The sequence below is a fragment of the Rhipicephalus microplus genome, chromosome X, assembly GCF_043290135.1.
Source record: "Rhipicephalus microplus isolate Deutch F79 chromosome X, USDA_Rmic, whole genome shotgun sequence".
Lineage (NCBI taxonomy): Eukaryota > Metazoa > Arthropoda > Arachnida > Ixodida > Ixodidae > Rhipicephalus > Rhipicephalus microplus.
The window spans coordinates 406338307-406357452 of NC_134710.1; the positions used below are offsets into that span (position 1 = coordinate 406338307).

Genomic DNA, 19146 nt, shown 5'->3' on the forward strand with positions numbered 1-19146 from the left:
GTCAGATACTTTTGACGGCGGACAGCTGCTGGTGTTAACGGGTTAATGCAACTGTTTGGTTCGTTCACAAAGGCGGTTTTAGGTGTTGTTTCAACGTGCTTTTCACCATGTATTCGCTATGCATGGGTGAGAATTACGTCGTGACGCTGCTGGGAAAGAATAGGAAGCAGCGGACTTTTTTTGAATTTTGAAAATAAACGTTCCTTTGTTTTGCTAGTTCAGATCAGCTATATTTTTTTTAAATTTCGCTACGAAATTTTCGCTTCAACGAAGTTTTTTTCGTGCCCCATCAGTTTCGTTGTAGCGGGGTTTGACTGTACATGTAATGTGTGTCCGCAGGACTTTATAAGAGCTGCCTTAAGACATAGCATTGCTATTGCTGTCGACACTTTTGGAGTGTGCATATCATATGGCAATGCCTGTCAAAATTTTTCTTTTTGTACCCATAGACAATATTGACAGTAGATATGCACTATATGTAGGGGTGTGCAAATGTTAGAAAATTTTGAATAACGAATCAAATATTGTTCTATTTCATTTGGTACTCCAGTTGAATAGTGCATGTTGGAAACATGGAATATTTTTATAATATCTTTTGAATAATCAGTTACAATAAAAATGCTTGAATGAACAAAATGTTGAAGCAGCCAGAATAACTTTTCTTATTTTCATCACAGAATTGTTCAGGTTCATGAGACGCATCTTAGGGGACTATTGACGACAAGATAAAGGCACCTTTAATTAAAACTCACGTATAGCCAAAGCGATTGTGTCATTAATCAACAACATGACATGATATCAATGCAGTACCAAGACTGTCATAATAATGGAAATTCTTGGAACTTGCTGAATATTTATGTTTCAGTTTTTTGTAGCAAATGGTCACAAAGTAACACCATGAATACTGTAGTCACTGCTGTATTCGATCCCGCAGCTGCAAAATACTTCGAAGGCACTATTTGCGGCTGTGTCTAACTTGTCTTAGTTTAAATAACTGTGGTATCTCTTTCTTTGTCAAAGCTTGTGAATATTTGTTTAAAATAAAACATGAAATTTTTGGGCTGTTTGAAATATTGTTACCATAGTAGTCTGGGGCTACGTTGACAACGATTGTCTTACTATTCGAAAAGCATTCGATGTATTTGTATTAATTCCATGTCATTACTACTCAATTCACATTTGATTGAGTTCTAAAATTCACTATTCGCAGGCCTCCAACTATATGCTGTCCAACCTAATACTGAGACCATTATGTTATACAGGGTAGCACACCTTGTGATGTATGTTTGTGTATAAATTCAGAACTCTTTTTTTCTCCCCCTTCATTCCCGTTCCGTGCTGCAAGAAAGCAGTATTTGAGACTGTCTCGATGGAAGCATGAAAAGGTTCAGACCGGGATCGTAAAGCACTATAAAAAATGAACTGACACAACCCCGAGGTTCAAAAATTGTTATAGACAGAAATATGTGCACTTTCGCTTTGTGAACATGCTGTTGCAAGAGTTTTGCAAATATGTGCTATATTAAGGAAGTTACAAGGGTCAGAACATCGGTTTCAGCTGCTTTCAAATTTGTGCACGACCACGCCTCTCTTCTCTCTCACAGAGAGGGGAAGACGTAGCCCGTCTTCGTGACTGGTTTATACCAATCGTCGAGCTTCTTACTGCGTCAAGTCACTGATTGGCCACTTTGTGTCACTGCACGTGAAAAGAGGATTGCTCAGGCACAGGAAAGGAGCGTAAAAATCATTTTTGGAAAAGAAGGCTCTGTGTGGCACTGTAATATTAGGAAAACATGGTTGCCACAGTCTACTCTGCAAATTATTCTGATTCTTTTGGAGTGTAGCCAAAATAGTTGGAGCCTTGTGACTGGCCCTTTGATTTCTTTTTAGGTGACCTTGCTGTGAAGCTTCTCAGTGAGTGTGTTGAATTATTGGCTCACTTAGTAAAACTATTAATGTGTGGTATTGTTTACAGTAGAAAATCCATCCCAATTTTCTGAGACATTCCCTGTTAATGATTTTGGGTTTTTTGAAAAAGCACCATGTTTGCTTAGTAACAACATTTTCACTTATGGTGTGCTGCACTGACTTCAGTGTTTCAGGCAGCATGGTAAGCTGATTCCTGAGCTAACCATCTGGAAGTACTTTTCACAGGTGTGTGCTGCCCTCAAGCACATGCACTTGAAGAGGATAATGCACAGAGGTATCACAACTGCACGTTTTCTTTTACACTGTGGGCTGTGTTGTAGTTGAATGTGTGAGCATCAACTCCTGCTGTCAGGGAAATGCAGTGCAATCGATGTTAGTATCAGTCTCGTTGCAAAGGCAAAGAAGGTTGTATATGGCATCTCATTTTCCTTTCAGCAGCAAGGACTTACGGTACTTTAAGTGAACACACGCAGTATGTGTGTTGCATGGCTGAAACTGCTTCCCTGGACTAATGGCCATTATTTGAAATCACACTCTTTACCGAGCTGTTTTCAGATGCGCCGTAACTCGTAACACTTAAGTTATTTAAACAACACATTAGGTCCTCGTTGGTGATCGTATTAAGTTTTTTCATTAATGTTTAAGTGCTTTAAGATGTTTCTGGATTTGCGAAGTTGTCACAGACAGCAGAGTCTACATTTAGGTAAGCAAAATTATGCGAATTGCTCTCACGAGTGGAATAAGTTGATGTGAAGCATTATATAGTGTTTAGTGTCCACTAATCAGCATTCACTTGTCACCTCTTTATCTTATTCATTGATTGCATGAAAATGATAGTGATGAAATTGAATTTAATGTTATGTTGGGGGAAAGTACGTGTAGTACACAAAAAACACATGCTATTAACAAGATCTGTTTACTTCCATTGCCATTGTTCAGAGCTGCCGAAAGTGCTGGTGTGCTGGGAGGGCACAAGAAGAGTGTGATGTTGATGCTGCATTGCGGGTAAAAAAGCAAGTGCATGATGAAACATGCTGCTTGGTGTTTACGTTGAGGTGCTAGGAAGATAGGGCGTTCTCTGGTGTTGGTGCTCACAAAACTATCGCAGAATGTTGCACTGCCTTGCAAGTAATCAGAAGCAAAGAGCAGGAAATGTTTTTTTGAAATGTACACTGTCATCGTATATGAAAAGGAGCACATGAGCCCGTGGCCTGCGCTCTGCGGCGGCTGCCTACGAGACGATCATCAACCAACAGCAAAATATAATATTTTGGCTTTTGGCGTCGTCTATTGGCAAACAAAATGAGTTATGGCAGCTGGACAAGTGCTGCAAGATATTGTAGGCAGCCTTTGTAGATAGCAGGTTATGTGATCACGTGTTCCCTTTCATAAAGAACGACAGTGTACAAGGGTGGTCGAAAGTTCCCAGGCCATACTGTCCTAGGATTACATGGGCTAGTGGCCTGGGAACGCTTGACAACCCCTGTGCGTCTTGCTGTACAGCAAGCTAGTGCCACGCATTTGTCTTTCAGCATGTTCACATTTTCAGCAAAAATTACATGCTGTCTGCAACCAATATCCTTGTGGATTTTGCTTGTCATCACATTCCCAACATTGCGGTGTCTTTTTGCTTGAATTTGCCATAGTACTGGAGCTGGAGACCTGCTGAGTGGTTTGATGTACAGGCTCATTCTGCCAACTTATCCCTATACTGATGACTAGTGCTCTGCACTTGTACAGCAGTGTTTTATGCTTTGGAAAAGGTAAGACCTGTCTCTGCGAGTAGGCATTATTGTAGGCCTCTGTTATGCAGTCTGCACACAAATAAGTCCTGCAGCATAGCATCGAAGGGAAGCGTAGTGGTATTTACTGGCAATATAGCCAGTCTTCACTCCCACTCATTTGCTGAAGTTATCAAGATCAGCATCCTGATATCATAGTCAGTGGTAAGGTCCTTGAGAGCAGCTACACTGGCACTCACTGTTTCGTCTTCATGTTTTTGGCTGTATGCTTCTGAAGGTTCTGGGTTTTAGTGCATTTGTAGTGCAGTACAATGTTGCCATAGTGAACCTCAGCTGGAGTGCTTGGCTGGACATGGGTACAAACTTTTGTAAGTGTGCTACTCTCACAGCCTTAGCAGGTTCACACTTTTAGGGGTTGTATCCATGACGCCATCAGTCTCAAAGTAAAACTAAGGTTGCACAATTTTGCACTGCATTGGTGCTATGGATGATACACCTATGGAGGAACAGAAAAACAGAACCAAAACAGGTGGGCGCTTTGGAAAAATTTGGAGCATGCGTAAGCACTCCAACTTTGTCGCTAAGCAAAGTTTAAATATAACTCTTAAACGGCGTGTTTCGACCGTGGTAAAAACGAGCGAGTTAAGAAGTGCTGCGCAACATTACCATGCGCACCATTCTTGACAGCAGTTCCTCTGCTCTAGTTTGAGGTGTCATATTTTTATGTTCACACTTTGACAGTTTCTCTTGATCTCTTTCCTTCTTTTTTGAGGCAGTGTCAGGTGGTGTGTCATGAAAGATTAACAGTGGATAGTTTGTGCCCACCTGTTCTGGATGAATTTTTTAGTGCCTCCTTACGTGTCTCCTCAGTAGTGCTAATGCAGCGAAAAATTTCGTAGCCTTTGTTCAACTTGCACGAGCTAGCCCAAGGGAATGCTTTGATGCAATCTCAAAGTAAAATTGCAGGCATCCAAGCCATGATGGCCACCATGGGCTGTTGAATTTTGCTCGCCAGTTCAGAAGCATGTGCATGGCCACAGCTTGAAGATAGTCAGAAATGTGCTGTAGTGAAAGTCCAAATCCGCTTCCTGATTGCCTTTGTTATGTCCATTTGCCCATAGATGCAGTTTGCCCATAGATGCATGTGCCACTCGCGGTATTCTTCATTTAATTCATTCATCGTAAGGGCCTTTCCCCAGCAGACTGAACCCTTTGTGGGTCGATTTTTTCATGAAATGCACCCCCAAAATGTGTTTTTTCTCTTGCTCAGTTAAGTTGTGTAGGCAAACCTGTTTTTTTTAAATTGTCAAACTTTTTTGGGTGACTGTGAAGTGACGAAAATATCGTTTGTGTTACATGCACATGGTTTGCTTGTGAATAACAGCAAGATAAATTGTAAAAGAAGCCTTTACAACCGTTGGAGTATTGTGCATTGATATTAACGTGTACGTCGTGTAGTTCACAGACGTACAAAAATAAGTACACGAAGTGTCATGACTGGAACATGGGGGCAGAAAAGCCACTTCTAATCCAGTCAGCATAGTCTCGCCGCATGCACTTTAGGTGTCTCTCCCTCATCAACATTTGAGTCTTAGCTCGTAACTCCTTGTATGACGGGGTGACATTTACTGAATCAGATTCTGATGTGGCAGTTAAACGGCGATTCAAAGGATTCACTGCTAGACTAGCCTGCGGCAGAGAAACTGGCACACAGTTCCACAGCAAAAGCAAACTGCGAGAAGGAGTGCACTGAAGAAAGATGTGTTGTGAGCATGTCTAGAAAGTGAAAACTAGTTTGAAACCTATAATAATCTTTCGTCTTATTGCCAACAAGGCAGATGCGGGTTTGGTGAGTTCACAAAACAGGAAATGGAACCGAAGTGGCATCATTTGTGTCAGTCAGTGCCTGCACGGAAACAGGCATAATCATGTACTGGGGAGCAATGAACGAGAGAGTAGCAAATCAGTCACTTTTTAAACGATTCTAAACCGGAAAGCTATCAGTTTTGTGGGCACAAGTGGGAACCAGACGAAGTATGAAACCGAAACTGGCCGACGCACTGCTGTAGTAAAGCATTAAAAAGAAAACAGAGATAGACTTTGGCACAAAGACAAAATTCCACATATTCCTGCAGTGTAACAGCACATGTTAAACAAGAGAAATGGTCAAACAAGGCTTGCATTTTAAACGTGCAGGCAATGACATACGTGTAGTCTTCGACCGTCTTGCGGCTGTAGTGGATGGCGTACACGTACGTTGTGGACCCTCAAAGGGTTAATGCCTTAGATTATCATGCAATAGAATGGTCTGTTAATCAGCTGACGCATTGTGCAAAGGTAACGTACCTTGTGACATCCTCTGGCAATAAGAGTTTTACACTCACCGCCTTGGCTATGAGCGGTGCTGGCTAACACTCTCAGGGATTACACATACATAAAAACTCGAAGTAATGGACAGAAAAGTGTCTTAAGTCATAGCTCACATTGGACGTGCCATTCAAAGGTAGTGTGCTCGAATCCCTCTGGTGAAAAGGGTCATTTTTCATCTACTTTAAATCATTTCAATTTACATAATAAGTGTTTCACTACAATTCAAGGCAATAATCAACAGCCCCTTTTCTTTCATTAGCCTAATTGCCTATTAGATTGTTTTGGTTGTGTTTAGCAAAGAAAACGAGCCCCCAACGAAAAGAAATCTCCTTTACTTCGTTAATTCACGGTAGTCTAGAAAACATACATAGCCTTAAATGGGTGAAGGCTTAACTGTTTGTCCAGCATCAATGAATGTTGGAGCTGAAGTGAGGCATGGAGAGACAGCGTCCTATTTGTGTCCATAGGTAGACGAGGGTTACTCTGGGAAGTGGGTTGCCCTAAACCGGATGCGAGCAGGGTCAGTGCAGTGTTGTAGATGCACTACGATCAGAGTACAGGCTCGACGAATGCAAAGTAGCTTGCACTGTAACATTAGATTTTTATAGAGGTGTGCGAATATTTGAACTTTCGAATATTTTTCTAATGGTGTTCACTATTTGAGTCGATTTGGACTTCCCGAAGACATATTGTACAGTCTATGTCTGGTTATTCTTTTTTTTTTTTTCAAGTACCGTTAGCCAATTAGGCCATTACAGGGGTGGGGTACAAATTGGACACAAATAAATCATTGTTGACATGAAGCAGCTATGTATAGCTAGGATTCACAATGTGTCAATATACATAAAGAAAAAGAAACTGACATAATAATCAGCACATCAAACATAAAGCAGCAATGAACAGGTGAAAAAAAATTACATGATATTTCATTATGCATACAATACATCACCTGTTCTACATCACTATACTTAATTCAACAGATCACAAGAAATATGTGATATGAACTACATACAATTGCACTATTTAAAAAGTAAAAGAAAAAAAAAACAAGTTGGCATTCATCAACATTTACTCTAAAAATATTTCGTAGGGTTGGATTAAAAATTTTCTAAAGGTTCACAATCCCGTATAGCCTCCAGTAAATTGTTCCAGTCTTTTATGGTTCCAGGGAAATAAGAGTATGTGTATGTGTTTACATGAGATTTGGAGATTAGGAAGTTTCTGCGCTGTTCATTTCTTAGGTTTCGGACATGTCGTGAAATGAAGTGCTGCGCTACATCAAAGTTAAATGTATTTTGAGAAAGCAAAAACAATAATTCTACTTCAATTTGGAGCGCTATACGACAGCGGTCGAAAAGGGTGGGTAGGTTTAGTTGTTGCAGTATTTCTGCCACAGAACCAGTTTGGGAGTACCTTGAAAGCACAAATCTAGCCGCCATTTGCACTCGCTAGATTTTATTCATTAATCCTTTCTGGTAAGGGTTCTATATGATGCTTGCATATTCTAGTGCAGGCCTTACTATTGTTATATGCGCGGTTAAATTTACTGTCCTGTAGTGGGCTTTAATTTGCGACGTAAGAACCAGAGTTTCTTTTCAGCGGTAGAACAAACTTGTTGATATGTTGATTCCAGTTTAGGTCTTTAGATATCATCACTTCTAAGTATTTACATTTGTTAAAGGTAGCTAGTACAGTGTTAAAGGTAGCTAGTACAGTGGTACTTAGTTCATAATAAAAATTTAGGACATGCTTAACCTTGTTTATGATGCTAGTAAATAATAGTCTTTTCTTTGTTTAACTCCATTTTTCAAGTTGCCCACTATTTTTCAACAGACGCCAGCGCATTGCCGAGAATTTTTTCATCGCTGTGGGTAGATGTTTTCCAATTAATTAAACAGTCGTTGGCAAACAGCCAATGTCGTCACCATATTCAAACAAATATTATTAATATAGTCGAAGAATAATACCGGTAGAAGGACAAAATCCTGGGGTACACCGGAAGTAACTTTTAAGCGATCGGACTGGTAGCTGTTTATTTGTATGTACTGTGCGCTACATGAAAGATATCACCTTTTCCCTTCCACTTTATTGTTATTTATTTCAAACTGTTCAAGGTTTATAATTAGCTCGTTATGGGGAATCCTATCAAAGGTTTTTAAGAAGTCAAGGCATATTGCATGAACCTGTTTTTTGTTATTAATTGCTTTTGATTAACAGTGGCCCCTTCAGATTTTTTTTAATGCTCCACGCCATCACATTCTCGCATTGCGGTGAAGCTGCTTTTCAAAATTCGCGTTGGCCACAAATGTACTGACCCCAAAAAAATGCCGGTTCCAACATGGAGATGCACTGCACCGTTCAAGTGGCCCCTTCATATCAAAACAAGCTGTGACGAACAAGAGGTAATGCTCCAAGACAAAAATTGTAGTAGCTCTCACGCTGTTGTTCGTGTGCCGCCATCTTGGGTGAAGGAGTCCCCGTGAACATTGTTAATACATTTCTTTGCCTTCTTTCTTCATTTCGAGTATTCTCACTCCCGTTACAATATTTTTAAGTATACTGCAATAAAGTAGCACTTTGAGCAAGTTGGTACATATCCATCATGCGTAAAGTGCGGCATGCATGGGACTGACGAACGAAAGGGAAAAGACAAGCAGGACTAGCGCTGACTCTCAACTGAGAATTTTCATTGGAAAAGAAACAGTAAACATCTGGACTTATTACAACCATGTGGCCAAAAAAACGTCAAACTCAAGATGTAGAAAAGACGGGTCACATCGCTTTTTTTTTTGTTTTCTTTCTCTATACATCATGTTTTGCAAGTGTTAGACAGATAATCGAAGTTAACACCATATCGCATGCAATCAAGAATGTAGCCATGTGATATGATGTTGATGTGTTCTCCTTGTCCCAGAAGCTGTCTGGTCTATGCGCGAAAATAAATAAACCCCTAAGCTCTCGTACACGGGATGCTGGATGCAAGATGAAGCATATGAAAAAGTTTGTTGACTGTTACGTGGGAAGAGTCTACCAAATACCGCTGTCCTGTGGCAAAACCTACGTAGGGCAGAACAGCAGATGCATTAACATCAGACTGAAAGAGCATAAACGCACACTAACTGAACATCGACCATGTACCCTCACAGACCATTTCCACGAGTACGGCCGCTCCCTCCATTTTGAAGACACATTGATGTTGACACGTCACAGACAGCAAGTAGTCAGAGAAACTGTTGAAGTTTTCCATATCAGAAAAAAAGGGGAGTCATGTGTCAGCAGGCCATCAATCAACTTGAGTGACATTGAACATATTGTGTCTAATACTTGCGAGAGATGATATATCGAAAAAAAAACAAAAAACGATGTGACCCGTCTTTTCTGTATTTTTAGTTGGAGTCTTTTTTTTTTTTCAGATATGTGCTGCTTCCTTCCCAATAAAAATTTTCAGTTGAGAGTCAGCGCTAACCCTGTTTGCTTTTTCTCTATCGTCCGTCATTCCTGTGTGCACTGCACTTAACGCATGACCATATATTTTAGTATGCTTCACCTTATCACATTCTGGTATTGTGGCAAGGCTGCCTGTGGGGCTCTACTGTGGTCGTGAACGAATTGACTCTCAAAAGCGCTGGTTTAAGCCTACGCAGCAGAAGCGGTGGTTTTAATTAATGTCATTTCGGACTAGAAAGCCCAAGTAAATTGGACAAAGACTTTCAGCATTCCACATTTCAGATGTTTTTACATATTTAAGTCTACAGGGTATATTAGCAACTCCCAATTCGAAAAGTGTGTGTCCATGTCTGTTAAATCAGTTGGGCCTCCACAGAAGTTGAAGAGGGGGAGCAGTGAAGAAAATAGCATCATTTCCTTTCACATGTGGAGTGTTGTGGCATCACATTGGTTGCATCAAATCATGTAAATAAGTACAATTTGATATCTGCATTGCCTCATATTTGATAAAACTAGAAAACATTATCCCTCCAGCAACTCTTTTTTCTGGAATTCTACTCTGATGTATTTGAAAAATAGTCTATTTGATGTGCACTCAAACTTTATTATTTGAATTCACTTTGCATTGAAAATTTTGTTATTTGCACTACTTTGATCTTAATACGTACAGTTAAGACAGCACCACACTGCAGCACCGGCCATGTATATACCAAATAGTTTCACACGCTTTGCTATTTGTATTTCTATTTGTAATGATAGTGCAATGCCTTTGCCTTGATTCTCTGATTGGCTTTAATTAGATTTTTCACAACTTCTTTAGGTATTCCTCTTAGTTGTAGCGTTTGTTTCAGCGAAATGCTGCAAAAGAAAAGGTCTACAGGGATCAAGGACTTTTGTAAGCATTTAGCTCCCACTTATTTATTCCCATCTTCCTGGTTTAGTGCGATTGCATAACTAATTTGCATTACATCTCTAGCACTCAAGACTGCTTTAGTTTCCATTCTGAATGAGGTATCAGAAAGGGATACTTTTGTGTAAATTAGTTGTGCATTTCTGAAAATACATGAATCATGTAGAGTCATTGTTTTGTTGCATGTATGCATTGTGTGCAGATGTGAAACCAGCCAATGTGTTTATCACCATCGACGGGAGAGTCAAGTTGGGAGATCTGGGCTTGGGACGATTCTTCAGTCCTGACAGTGTTGCGGCCAACTCTCTTGGCAAGTCTTTTCGTATTTCTCGGCAGTGACCTGTGCTGTACCCTAAGTTGGGCTGCATAGGTTGCAAATGTCCTCAGCTTTAGCATGAAGACATTTCTGGGCCAGAAAATTTACTGCTTAGTACTAAAACTACTCCGATTCAATGCCATCGTTCTTAAGTTAGAAGCTAGCAAAAAAAAAGTAACCTTGAATCTAGACTAACGGAGTAAAAAAAAAAAGAATGATCTACAGCAATCGCAAAACTTAACAGCATTTACAATTGAACCTGGATACACCGAGTTGCAAAGAGGATTGCAAATGGCTTGGATCATTCAGTATGTAATAGAGTCGAGCCCGCATGTAATGGCTCCACTTATAATGAACAATACCCGCGTGACTGTGGAAATATACAGTATTTCAATGGCACAAAATCGCACTTACAACGATCGGTTACAGCGAACGGAGTCGGCGCTTCGGCGACTTCCCGGGAAACCACTGTCAACCAACGATAAGCGATTGGCGAGGTGCCATAGATTCTTGTTGTTAAATGCTGACCCTGCCTCTCCACCCACCTAGTTGTTGCTCTCCCCAACCGTTTTTTCTTACACACCCCTCCGTCTTTCGTTCTCCAGCTACTCTGAGCGCCTCGAATCGCCAGACGAAACTTGTGCTTTCAAATTTCACATTATCACCGATCTTTCGAAGACCAGTTGGCCAACTAGTCTCCCATCAGTTTTTGATCGCTGATTTTGTCATTGGCATAGCTGGCCTGGAGTGACCAGACCATTTGCCAACATCGTCGGCCACCGCCTGTACCTGACCATCTATGTCTTGTCTGGGTCGGTGTCGTATTGTTCCAGTGCACGCACGTACACTACTTCACCAACTCTGATAATTTGGGATTCATTTCGTGTTCGGGACCTGTTCTCGCCCACTTTGTACTTGGCTCAGTATGCCCTTCGCACTCATGCGGAAGCGTAAGCTCGGCTGTTACACAATACGAATCGAGAATTATCAATGTCGGTGAGACCACGCAAACCGTCTGGCACCACAATACGATTCTGTCACCTCTGTATGCGCAGGCCAATCTCCCAAGCTTTTATACGCATGCGCGTTTCGTGAACCTTTCAAGCAAGCTACTCTACCTGCCTCATCCTGCGTGTTTAGTTTTGAAGGTCGCCTTCCTGCCGTATTCTCCCCTCTCTTCACTCTATCACAACTCCTTGCCCTTATCTTGCAAGTATGCTATTCTTTCTTTATCACAACTCCTTCGCCCATCTCCACCAGAGGCTCTGCTACGCCAGTCACGCTGGCTCGAATTCAGAAGTTTCGTTTTCTGACTAAAAACGGGCCCAGAGCAGTTCCACACATTTTGGCTTGAGTCTCGCATGTGTGCGCCTTGCTCGCTGTTGGTTTGCGTGTGTGGTCAGGATAGCCGATGGGAGGCCTGTTGCACTTTTTCCTGCCGCTCAACAAAATGTCGAAAGTGCGACCACTTGGCTTGAGCGTAATCCGCGGTCGCGTTGTGGAGCGCTTGATCATAGGTGTTGACCACCTGGCAGCCAACTTTGCACTTCGGGCGTCCCGGTATTTAGCTGTGGAGATGGTGAACGCTTCGTGAGCGGTGGTAACGGCTACATAAGTGCGAAACTGTTTTCGCGAGGCTGAATTTGTTGACGTCGGGCCCAATGCCGAGCCTGAAGCTTTCGAACAGGACCACTCCGGTGGAGATTCGTGGCAGCGTGTTGCCGATTCAGACATGGGAGAGCAGGCGAGACATCTCTTGCGATGATTTCATTACGGCCGATGATGATACCGATCCTTTGTAGTCGTGCTCGAATGAGGGAATCGTGAATGAAGAGATTTAGAGGAATCGGATGATGACGACGACGAAACTTTGGAGCCAGTGCCCACAAGTGTGCTTGCAGCAAAGGGCTGCATTAATAGCCTCAGGCAGCTTGTATATGCCAAGGGTTTCGGTTAAAAGCATGCTGATGCTTTAAATAAACTTTAGTCCATCTTTATCGCTTTTGCTCATTGAAAAACATGCATCGCAGACTTTTTTGGAAAAAAAAAATTTTGTTTTCACGGGCAATAATATTTTTTAAGCTGTGTTTGATTTACATACCTGCCAAGTTCAAGGATTCTGAATCCAGGAGATTGCCGCAGTGGGGGAGGGTGGCTGAATTATTTGCTCCTATTTTTTTTCGGCACAAAAAAAAAAAAACTCCCAGGGAGAAATAAACAAACAAGAAACATTGCGAAAAACAAGAGGGGGTGAGAAGTCTCAATCGCAAGCGCAAACATCGGCGTTGCGGTCAGCTTGCAGTGCCCGAAGACACGAAGGTAGGGTTTCCCACTAAGGCGAGAATCGCAAAGGATTAACACAACTTGCAGAATTTATTTCCTTCAAAACAGCTCGTGTATGTCTTACTGCAGCACGTGAACAAGCGAGACGGCACAGCTGGCTGCCGCAAAAGCGCGGGTCAAAGCTTTGCTCCCTACTAGATTCTTTTGACAGGAACGGCAAAACGTGTCTGGCCCCTTTGTTATTGACAGTCTAGGCTGGTTTTTTGTTGTCCCTGCCACCGCTGTCATTCACCGCATATGTATACTTATCTATATATATTAACACTCTAGAAAGGAAAAAAAAAAAAAAGCCGCCTGCACTCGGTGCCCAGCTCATCGCAATGCGCCGACGCGCGCTTATCTCTGACGCGTACTTTGTCCCGCGGATGGGGAGATCGATGCTTGTGCGCGCGCTTATCTTTTGGTGGGGAGAATCGTGTGCCTTCGGCTTTCACTGGAACGATTAGGTTAGTTGCCGGGCCCATAAAGGTATCTTCGATCTATGCACAGGCCCTGCTTGCGAAAAGATCTTGCTTTTCATGCACAGCGAGGTATAACTGAGACACTTGTTAGTTTGTACTCATCCGTACCTTTGAATATGTAACGTGCATTGCTTTTTTTTTCTCTCTAAACAGCGCGTTATGTGTCGAGCGGTAAACATTGTTAGTTCGCTCTTGTCTTGTGTGTATTGTTTTCGTGCGTCATTCGTGCGCGAGTAGCGCACTGCGCGTTTCTGTCTGCTTGCCAGTCTCAGTGTGACATTCCAAGTTGTTGCTGTCACATTCATTGCTTCGCCCTTGCGGCGAAACTGTGACTTTTTTTTACGCATTTACTGCCTTTAGACTACCGCTGCATGCCGTTGAAGCTCGTAGATCACTATCGCGCCACCATGACCACGATGTTGTGCGCGGCGGTCGCAGGAAATGGTAGTTCCTTTTTCAACTCCTGTGCGCTTGACTGCGCACGCGCCATCAAAACAAAGTCGTTTTATGCCGTATACGATCGCATCTGCCGCGGTTTTGTCCACAGGGTTTGCAGAAAGCAGCATTGCTTTGACTGGTTGAGCGTTGGACGCACGCACACTTTCGGGACTTTGTCAGTTATACATGATTGCATGAAAAGCTACCACGGTTTCGTCGACAGCGGTTGTGGCAACGACAATCACACACACTGTAGAAGGCAGTGCGTGCGCCGGTCGCACGCGTACTTCCGAAGCTTCGAGTATGCTGCTCTCGGCCTTCATTCGACGATTTCTTTACTAAAGTTCGTATTACCCGCCTCCATTAGGAAATGTGTTGGGAACATTCGAATTTAGGCCCTATAGACATAGTGGAATTCTGCTGAGGAATTTAACGAATTCGTATCTGCCGCAGTTTCGCATAGATTTTACTGTACATTTAGATGAACGTCTTTAAAACTCATTCATAATAAAATGGGGTAGGTTCGAAAAGCCTGGAGCGGATCTAGCTGCTTTTTTTGTCAAGGCGGCCGGATCACGCACAAAAATTTCGATTTCCGGGAGATTTTCATGACAACCGTACAAACGGAAGAAACGGTCCAAATTCGGGAGTCTCCCGGCAAATCTGGGAGACTTGGCAGGTATGAATTTACTATGAACTTCGGGATACAGCAAACGGATGCCATGTCATGTTCGTTATAGGTGGACTCGACTGTATATGCCTGAGGGAAGCTCAGTCCCCCATGTTGTAGCAATGGTTGGGGTGCTCGGCTACTGACCTGAAGGCCGCGAGTTCGATCCCGGTCGCGGCGGTCACATTTCAATGGTAGTAAAATGATAATACCCGTGTTCTGTGCAATGTCAGTGCATGTTAAAGAACACCACATGGTCAAAAATTTTGGAGCCCATTTTTGGAGCCCTCCACTATGGCGTCTCTCATAATCATACCTTGGTTTTGGGATGTAAGACCCTTGATATTTTATTATTGACTGAAGTTCACATGAAGCTTTCGCCTATCTCAAAGTCTCTTTAAATCAAGAAAAGCTGTGATTTCCCCACTTGTTATTAAGAGCGCCATTGGAGGTGTGAAAAATAAATTGGAAGTAATATTCCATTCATAGCTTCTTGTGAAATACAAATATCGTGCCTGGGGGCCTTTAGCGCTCTTAAAAAGCCACAGTTGTCCTGCCCGATGGTGGTCATTGCCATGTGCAGTTTGGCATTCATGGTAATTTTTATATTATAAAGCTATTTTTTTTCTTTTCCTACAAATAGCTCAGGGCCTTAAAAAGAGTATTTACCAAGCTTGCTCTGTCCAACTATAGTGACTCTTGTGCACAAGTTTGTTGGGGTCGAAGTTCACGAAATTTACACTTCACTTGCCTCATACCTTCTCTTTCAGTTGGGACTCCGTATTACATGTCTCCTGAGCGGGTCCAGCGGCACGAGTATGACTTCAGTTCAGACGTCTGGTCAGCTGGTTGTCTTCTCTATGAAGTAAGATGGGCCTATGGAGAGTGTCACTTGTGGTCATTTTAAAGCAATATAGAGTGTGCTGGTGTTCACCGCATACAGCAGATGTGTTGTCACAATTTGTAATTAAGTAAATATTAGAAGGAAGCTCAGGTAGATAGATGCTTAAGAAATTTAGAGTTAACCCAGCTGTTTTTCCAAGAAATATAACAAATGTTAATTAGCAAAAACCAAGTTATATTTAAACAGCAATCGTATGGTTGTTAAAGATGCGGTATGTAATATCAGGTTTAGGAACTTTGTAGAAGGCTGTGTGTTGCGGATCGCTCTGCACCACTTTTCATGGAAGGACACTTCAACAATGCGCTTTCATCGAAAGTTAGTCACTTCTTTGTCATAGGAAGTTCCAGCCTGGTGGTGCCCCAGCCTAACGCAACAAAGTAACCACATTTTTTGCATGCCCAGTGCACTCAGTTTCTATATCACCACTGAGAATCATTGATGAATATATCAAACGTGCAATTTTTGTGATTCCCAAGAAATTGTTACCGCTTTAGGTTATGACAGCCCACAACTTTCACATACAAGCAATTGCCCTGATGTTGTCAATTTAATAAACAATTAGTGAGTCTCTTGTAATTAGTCACTGGAGTGTTACTTTAGCTTTGGCAAAGTATTTCCACCTTCACGTGGAGTTTGTGTGTAAAGACGATGGAGGCGTGACTTTCCTAGCATTTTAAATGCGAAGCATTTCTTAGCGAGCTTCGGCGACTTTGAGCGTATACATCCATCCATCCGTCCGTCTGTCCGTCTGTCCGCTCACTCGCTCGCTTACGTTTGGGTGCTCTCGTTTGGGTACCCACCTAACTTGACATGAACAAAAAGTAGCATTGGAGGGTAAGATGTTTTGAAGATCATAACGCGCTGGTCAGGACATCAATAATCTCACAGTCCAGTCGCGTACGTCGTCAAACACTTCCCGTCAGACAGCGGCACATACCCACGGGCGGGTATTTGCCGCTGGTATGCGGGTATGTGCCACAGGTGATTGACATTCAGTATTTACCTAGGAACGACGAGAACACACATGGGCAGTTTAAACGGGTAAGCTTCAAGAAATACCCGACATCGGTAGCGTCGACTCATCGATGGCATAGAATGAAAGTCAGTGTTAACAAAAACCGGAAATAGGCAGCGTAGACTCCCCGATTAATGCAAATAATAAATTTCAGGGTCCCAGCAGAAATCGAACCCAAGCCTTCTGCGTGGAAGTCGAGCATTGTACCACAAAGCTATGCCAGGTCTCAGAACTACTTTTCAAATAGACGCTAATCATAGTGAATTGTCACCAGTGATTGCAGTTCTGCCTACCAAATTTTATAAACATTGCATATGTACTCCCTTGATGCAGCCATCACGTCGGGTTAACGTGAATGGTAATTAGTTGCCGTGCGCTGAAGTTTGTTTACGTAGCAGTGTCCAGGGCCAGCATCTTCGCGAGTATCAGCGCTTCATATCAGCAGCTTTCAGTTGACATCATTGCGCATGTGCAAACAACTGGTTATATGAACATCCGCAACTCTTCAACATATGTCTGTGGGTGCGACATTTGTACATATACTTAGCGTCATATCATGACGTGTTGTTCAATAAAAAAAAATGCAACTAGGTCACCTTCCCTCCACATGCTTCGCATAACGTCGATTCCCACGTACTTGGGTTCTGTCGAATGTTTTATTAGGTCTTCATTGTTTTAAAGAAAAACATATATGGACAACTGACTCCCTTCTTTGGTCAGTGGTGGCCACTGCATTGGTTTCCCGAGACGTGGTGAAAGTCATAGAAATAAACATTTGGGTGTTTGATGTTTTTGGGGTGTCGCCTGTAAGTGCCATGATTCCGTGAAGAGCCACTTCTGCGAGTTTGCTTCTAATTATTGATTGATATGTAGGGTTTCACATCCCAAAAGCACCATATGATTATGAGAGATGCCGTAATGGAGGACTCCAGAAATTTTGACCACCTGGGGTCGTGCACCCAAATCAAGGCACACGGGCCTACAGCATTTTGCTTACATGACAAATGCAGCCACCGCAGTCGGAATTTGATCATGCGACCTGCAGGTCAGCAGCAGAGTACCTTAGCCACTAGACTACCGGGGCGGGGTGAGAGAGTTAGCTTCTAGGTCAACAACGCGGGCATTGTCAAAGGAGACGCAGTGGTCATGAACCTCGCAGTGCTCGTTAAGGGCACTGATGAATATCTTAAAAAAGCAGTTCCTTTGGCAGGAAAAATTTCATCCATTGTTTTTGTGTAGATAGTTTTTCAGGGAAGTTTTTTGTTTCCCTTATGTACAAGCAATCATATTTTGTACTAGGGATGCCTCACTACTCATACGTCAGTGAGCAGAACATAAAAATGGCTGTTCACATAGTAGATTGCAGAAATTTTATACTATCATACTGAGAACACCACCGTCCACATCTAAAAAAATAATAATGATTATTTGGCCTGTTGCATTCTGTTGGCATCTAAATTTGTTTCTTGTTTCTTTTTGAGAAACATTAGTTTTTTGAAAAAAATTTAAAGCCTCTTCTTTGTGGGCTCTTTGAGATCACTTGAAAGTTGCTTTAGGACCTTGCCAAAATGCTAATAATAGTGTGATTAATCACTTAAGTGGTCTATTATATGAACTGAATTCAAGAACAAGACAAATAGGGATACTACCTACATACTGGAAAAATAAATTCTGTAGATCCCACGTACCCTGGTAATCGATGTTATGCGAAGCATGCAGAGGGAAGGTGAGTGTGGAGGGGAAACGTCTCTTTGTCCCGACGTGGGAGCAGCCCGCTGCACGCTAAACGCACGCACCAAAGGACCATAATGAAGTTTTTCATCCATCCATCTATTACAAACTTACACTAATGACATGTACAAGTGTTCGTTGTAAAGACATATGTTGAGCAATCACATATGTTTTATGTAAGCAGTTGTTTACAGTTTCTTAACGATTTAGCAACATACTAGGTAATACCAATACCGGAAGTGGTACGCTGATATGCAGCACTTGTGCTTGCAAAGATGGTACCACTGGCTTGTGCTACATAAACAAACATCAGTGAATCGTGTTTACGTATACAATCGAAATTAACCTGACATGACACCTGTATCGTAGGAGTACTTATGTAATGTTTGTAAAATTTTAAAAATTTGGGTACCGTTATGTTTCACCTTTTGAAGTTGAACGCGATAGTGATATCCTATCCGTAGTGCATACTTCAAACACTTACTGCATAAAATTTTTTCGAACATTCTATGCACCCATTATGTGGCCTTAAGAGAATAGGCGAAGTAACGTGTGCCTTTTGTAATGGGTAACTGCCTTTAAACCATGAAGTCATTAGGATAATTACATGTTTTGACTCCTGTAGGCAATGTACGCTTGTACCGTGCATTACTACTGCATTATTTCATGTTGTATTGTGAAGCATATATACAGGAGACGTGTTCTTGTGAAACATGAAAGTTACTTCAACTGCATTTCGAAGCAGAGGAAGTTATTTTCACTGTATTCACGAGCAGACGCGTGGCTATGTGGTAGAACACCCGCTTGCCATGCAAACGACCCAGGTTAAATCTTCACTCAAACCCAGGGTTTTTTATTATTTATTTTATT

The 19146-nt window shown here is 42.1% G+C and overlaps 1 protein-coding gene across 4 annotated transcripts in view; it reads left to right on the forward strand.

Annotated features, from left to right (window-relative positions):
• LOC119160961 (serine/threonine-protein kinase Nek7) overlaps nucleotides 1–19146 on the forward strand; it is a 95142-nt gene that overhangs the window by 40106 nt on the left and 35890 nt on the right. For all 4 annotated transcript variants that reach the window (XM_075880240.1, XM_075880241.1, XM_075880242.1 and 1 more), the window contains exons 4-6: nucleotides 2095–2203; nucleotides 10601–10708; nucleotides 15397–15491. In XM_075880240.1, coding sequence (XP_075736355.1) covers nucleotides 2095–2203; nucleotides 10601–10708; nucleotides 15397–15491 — 312 coding nt within the window. The remainder of the gene's footprint in view (nucleotides 1–2094; nucleotides 2204–10600; nucleotides 10709–15396; nucleotides 15492–19146) is intronic.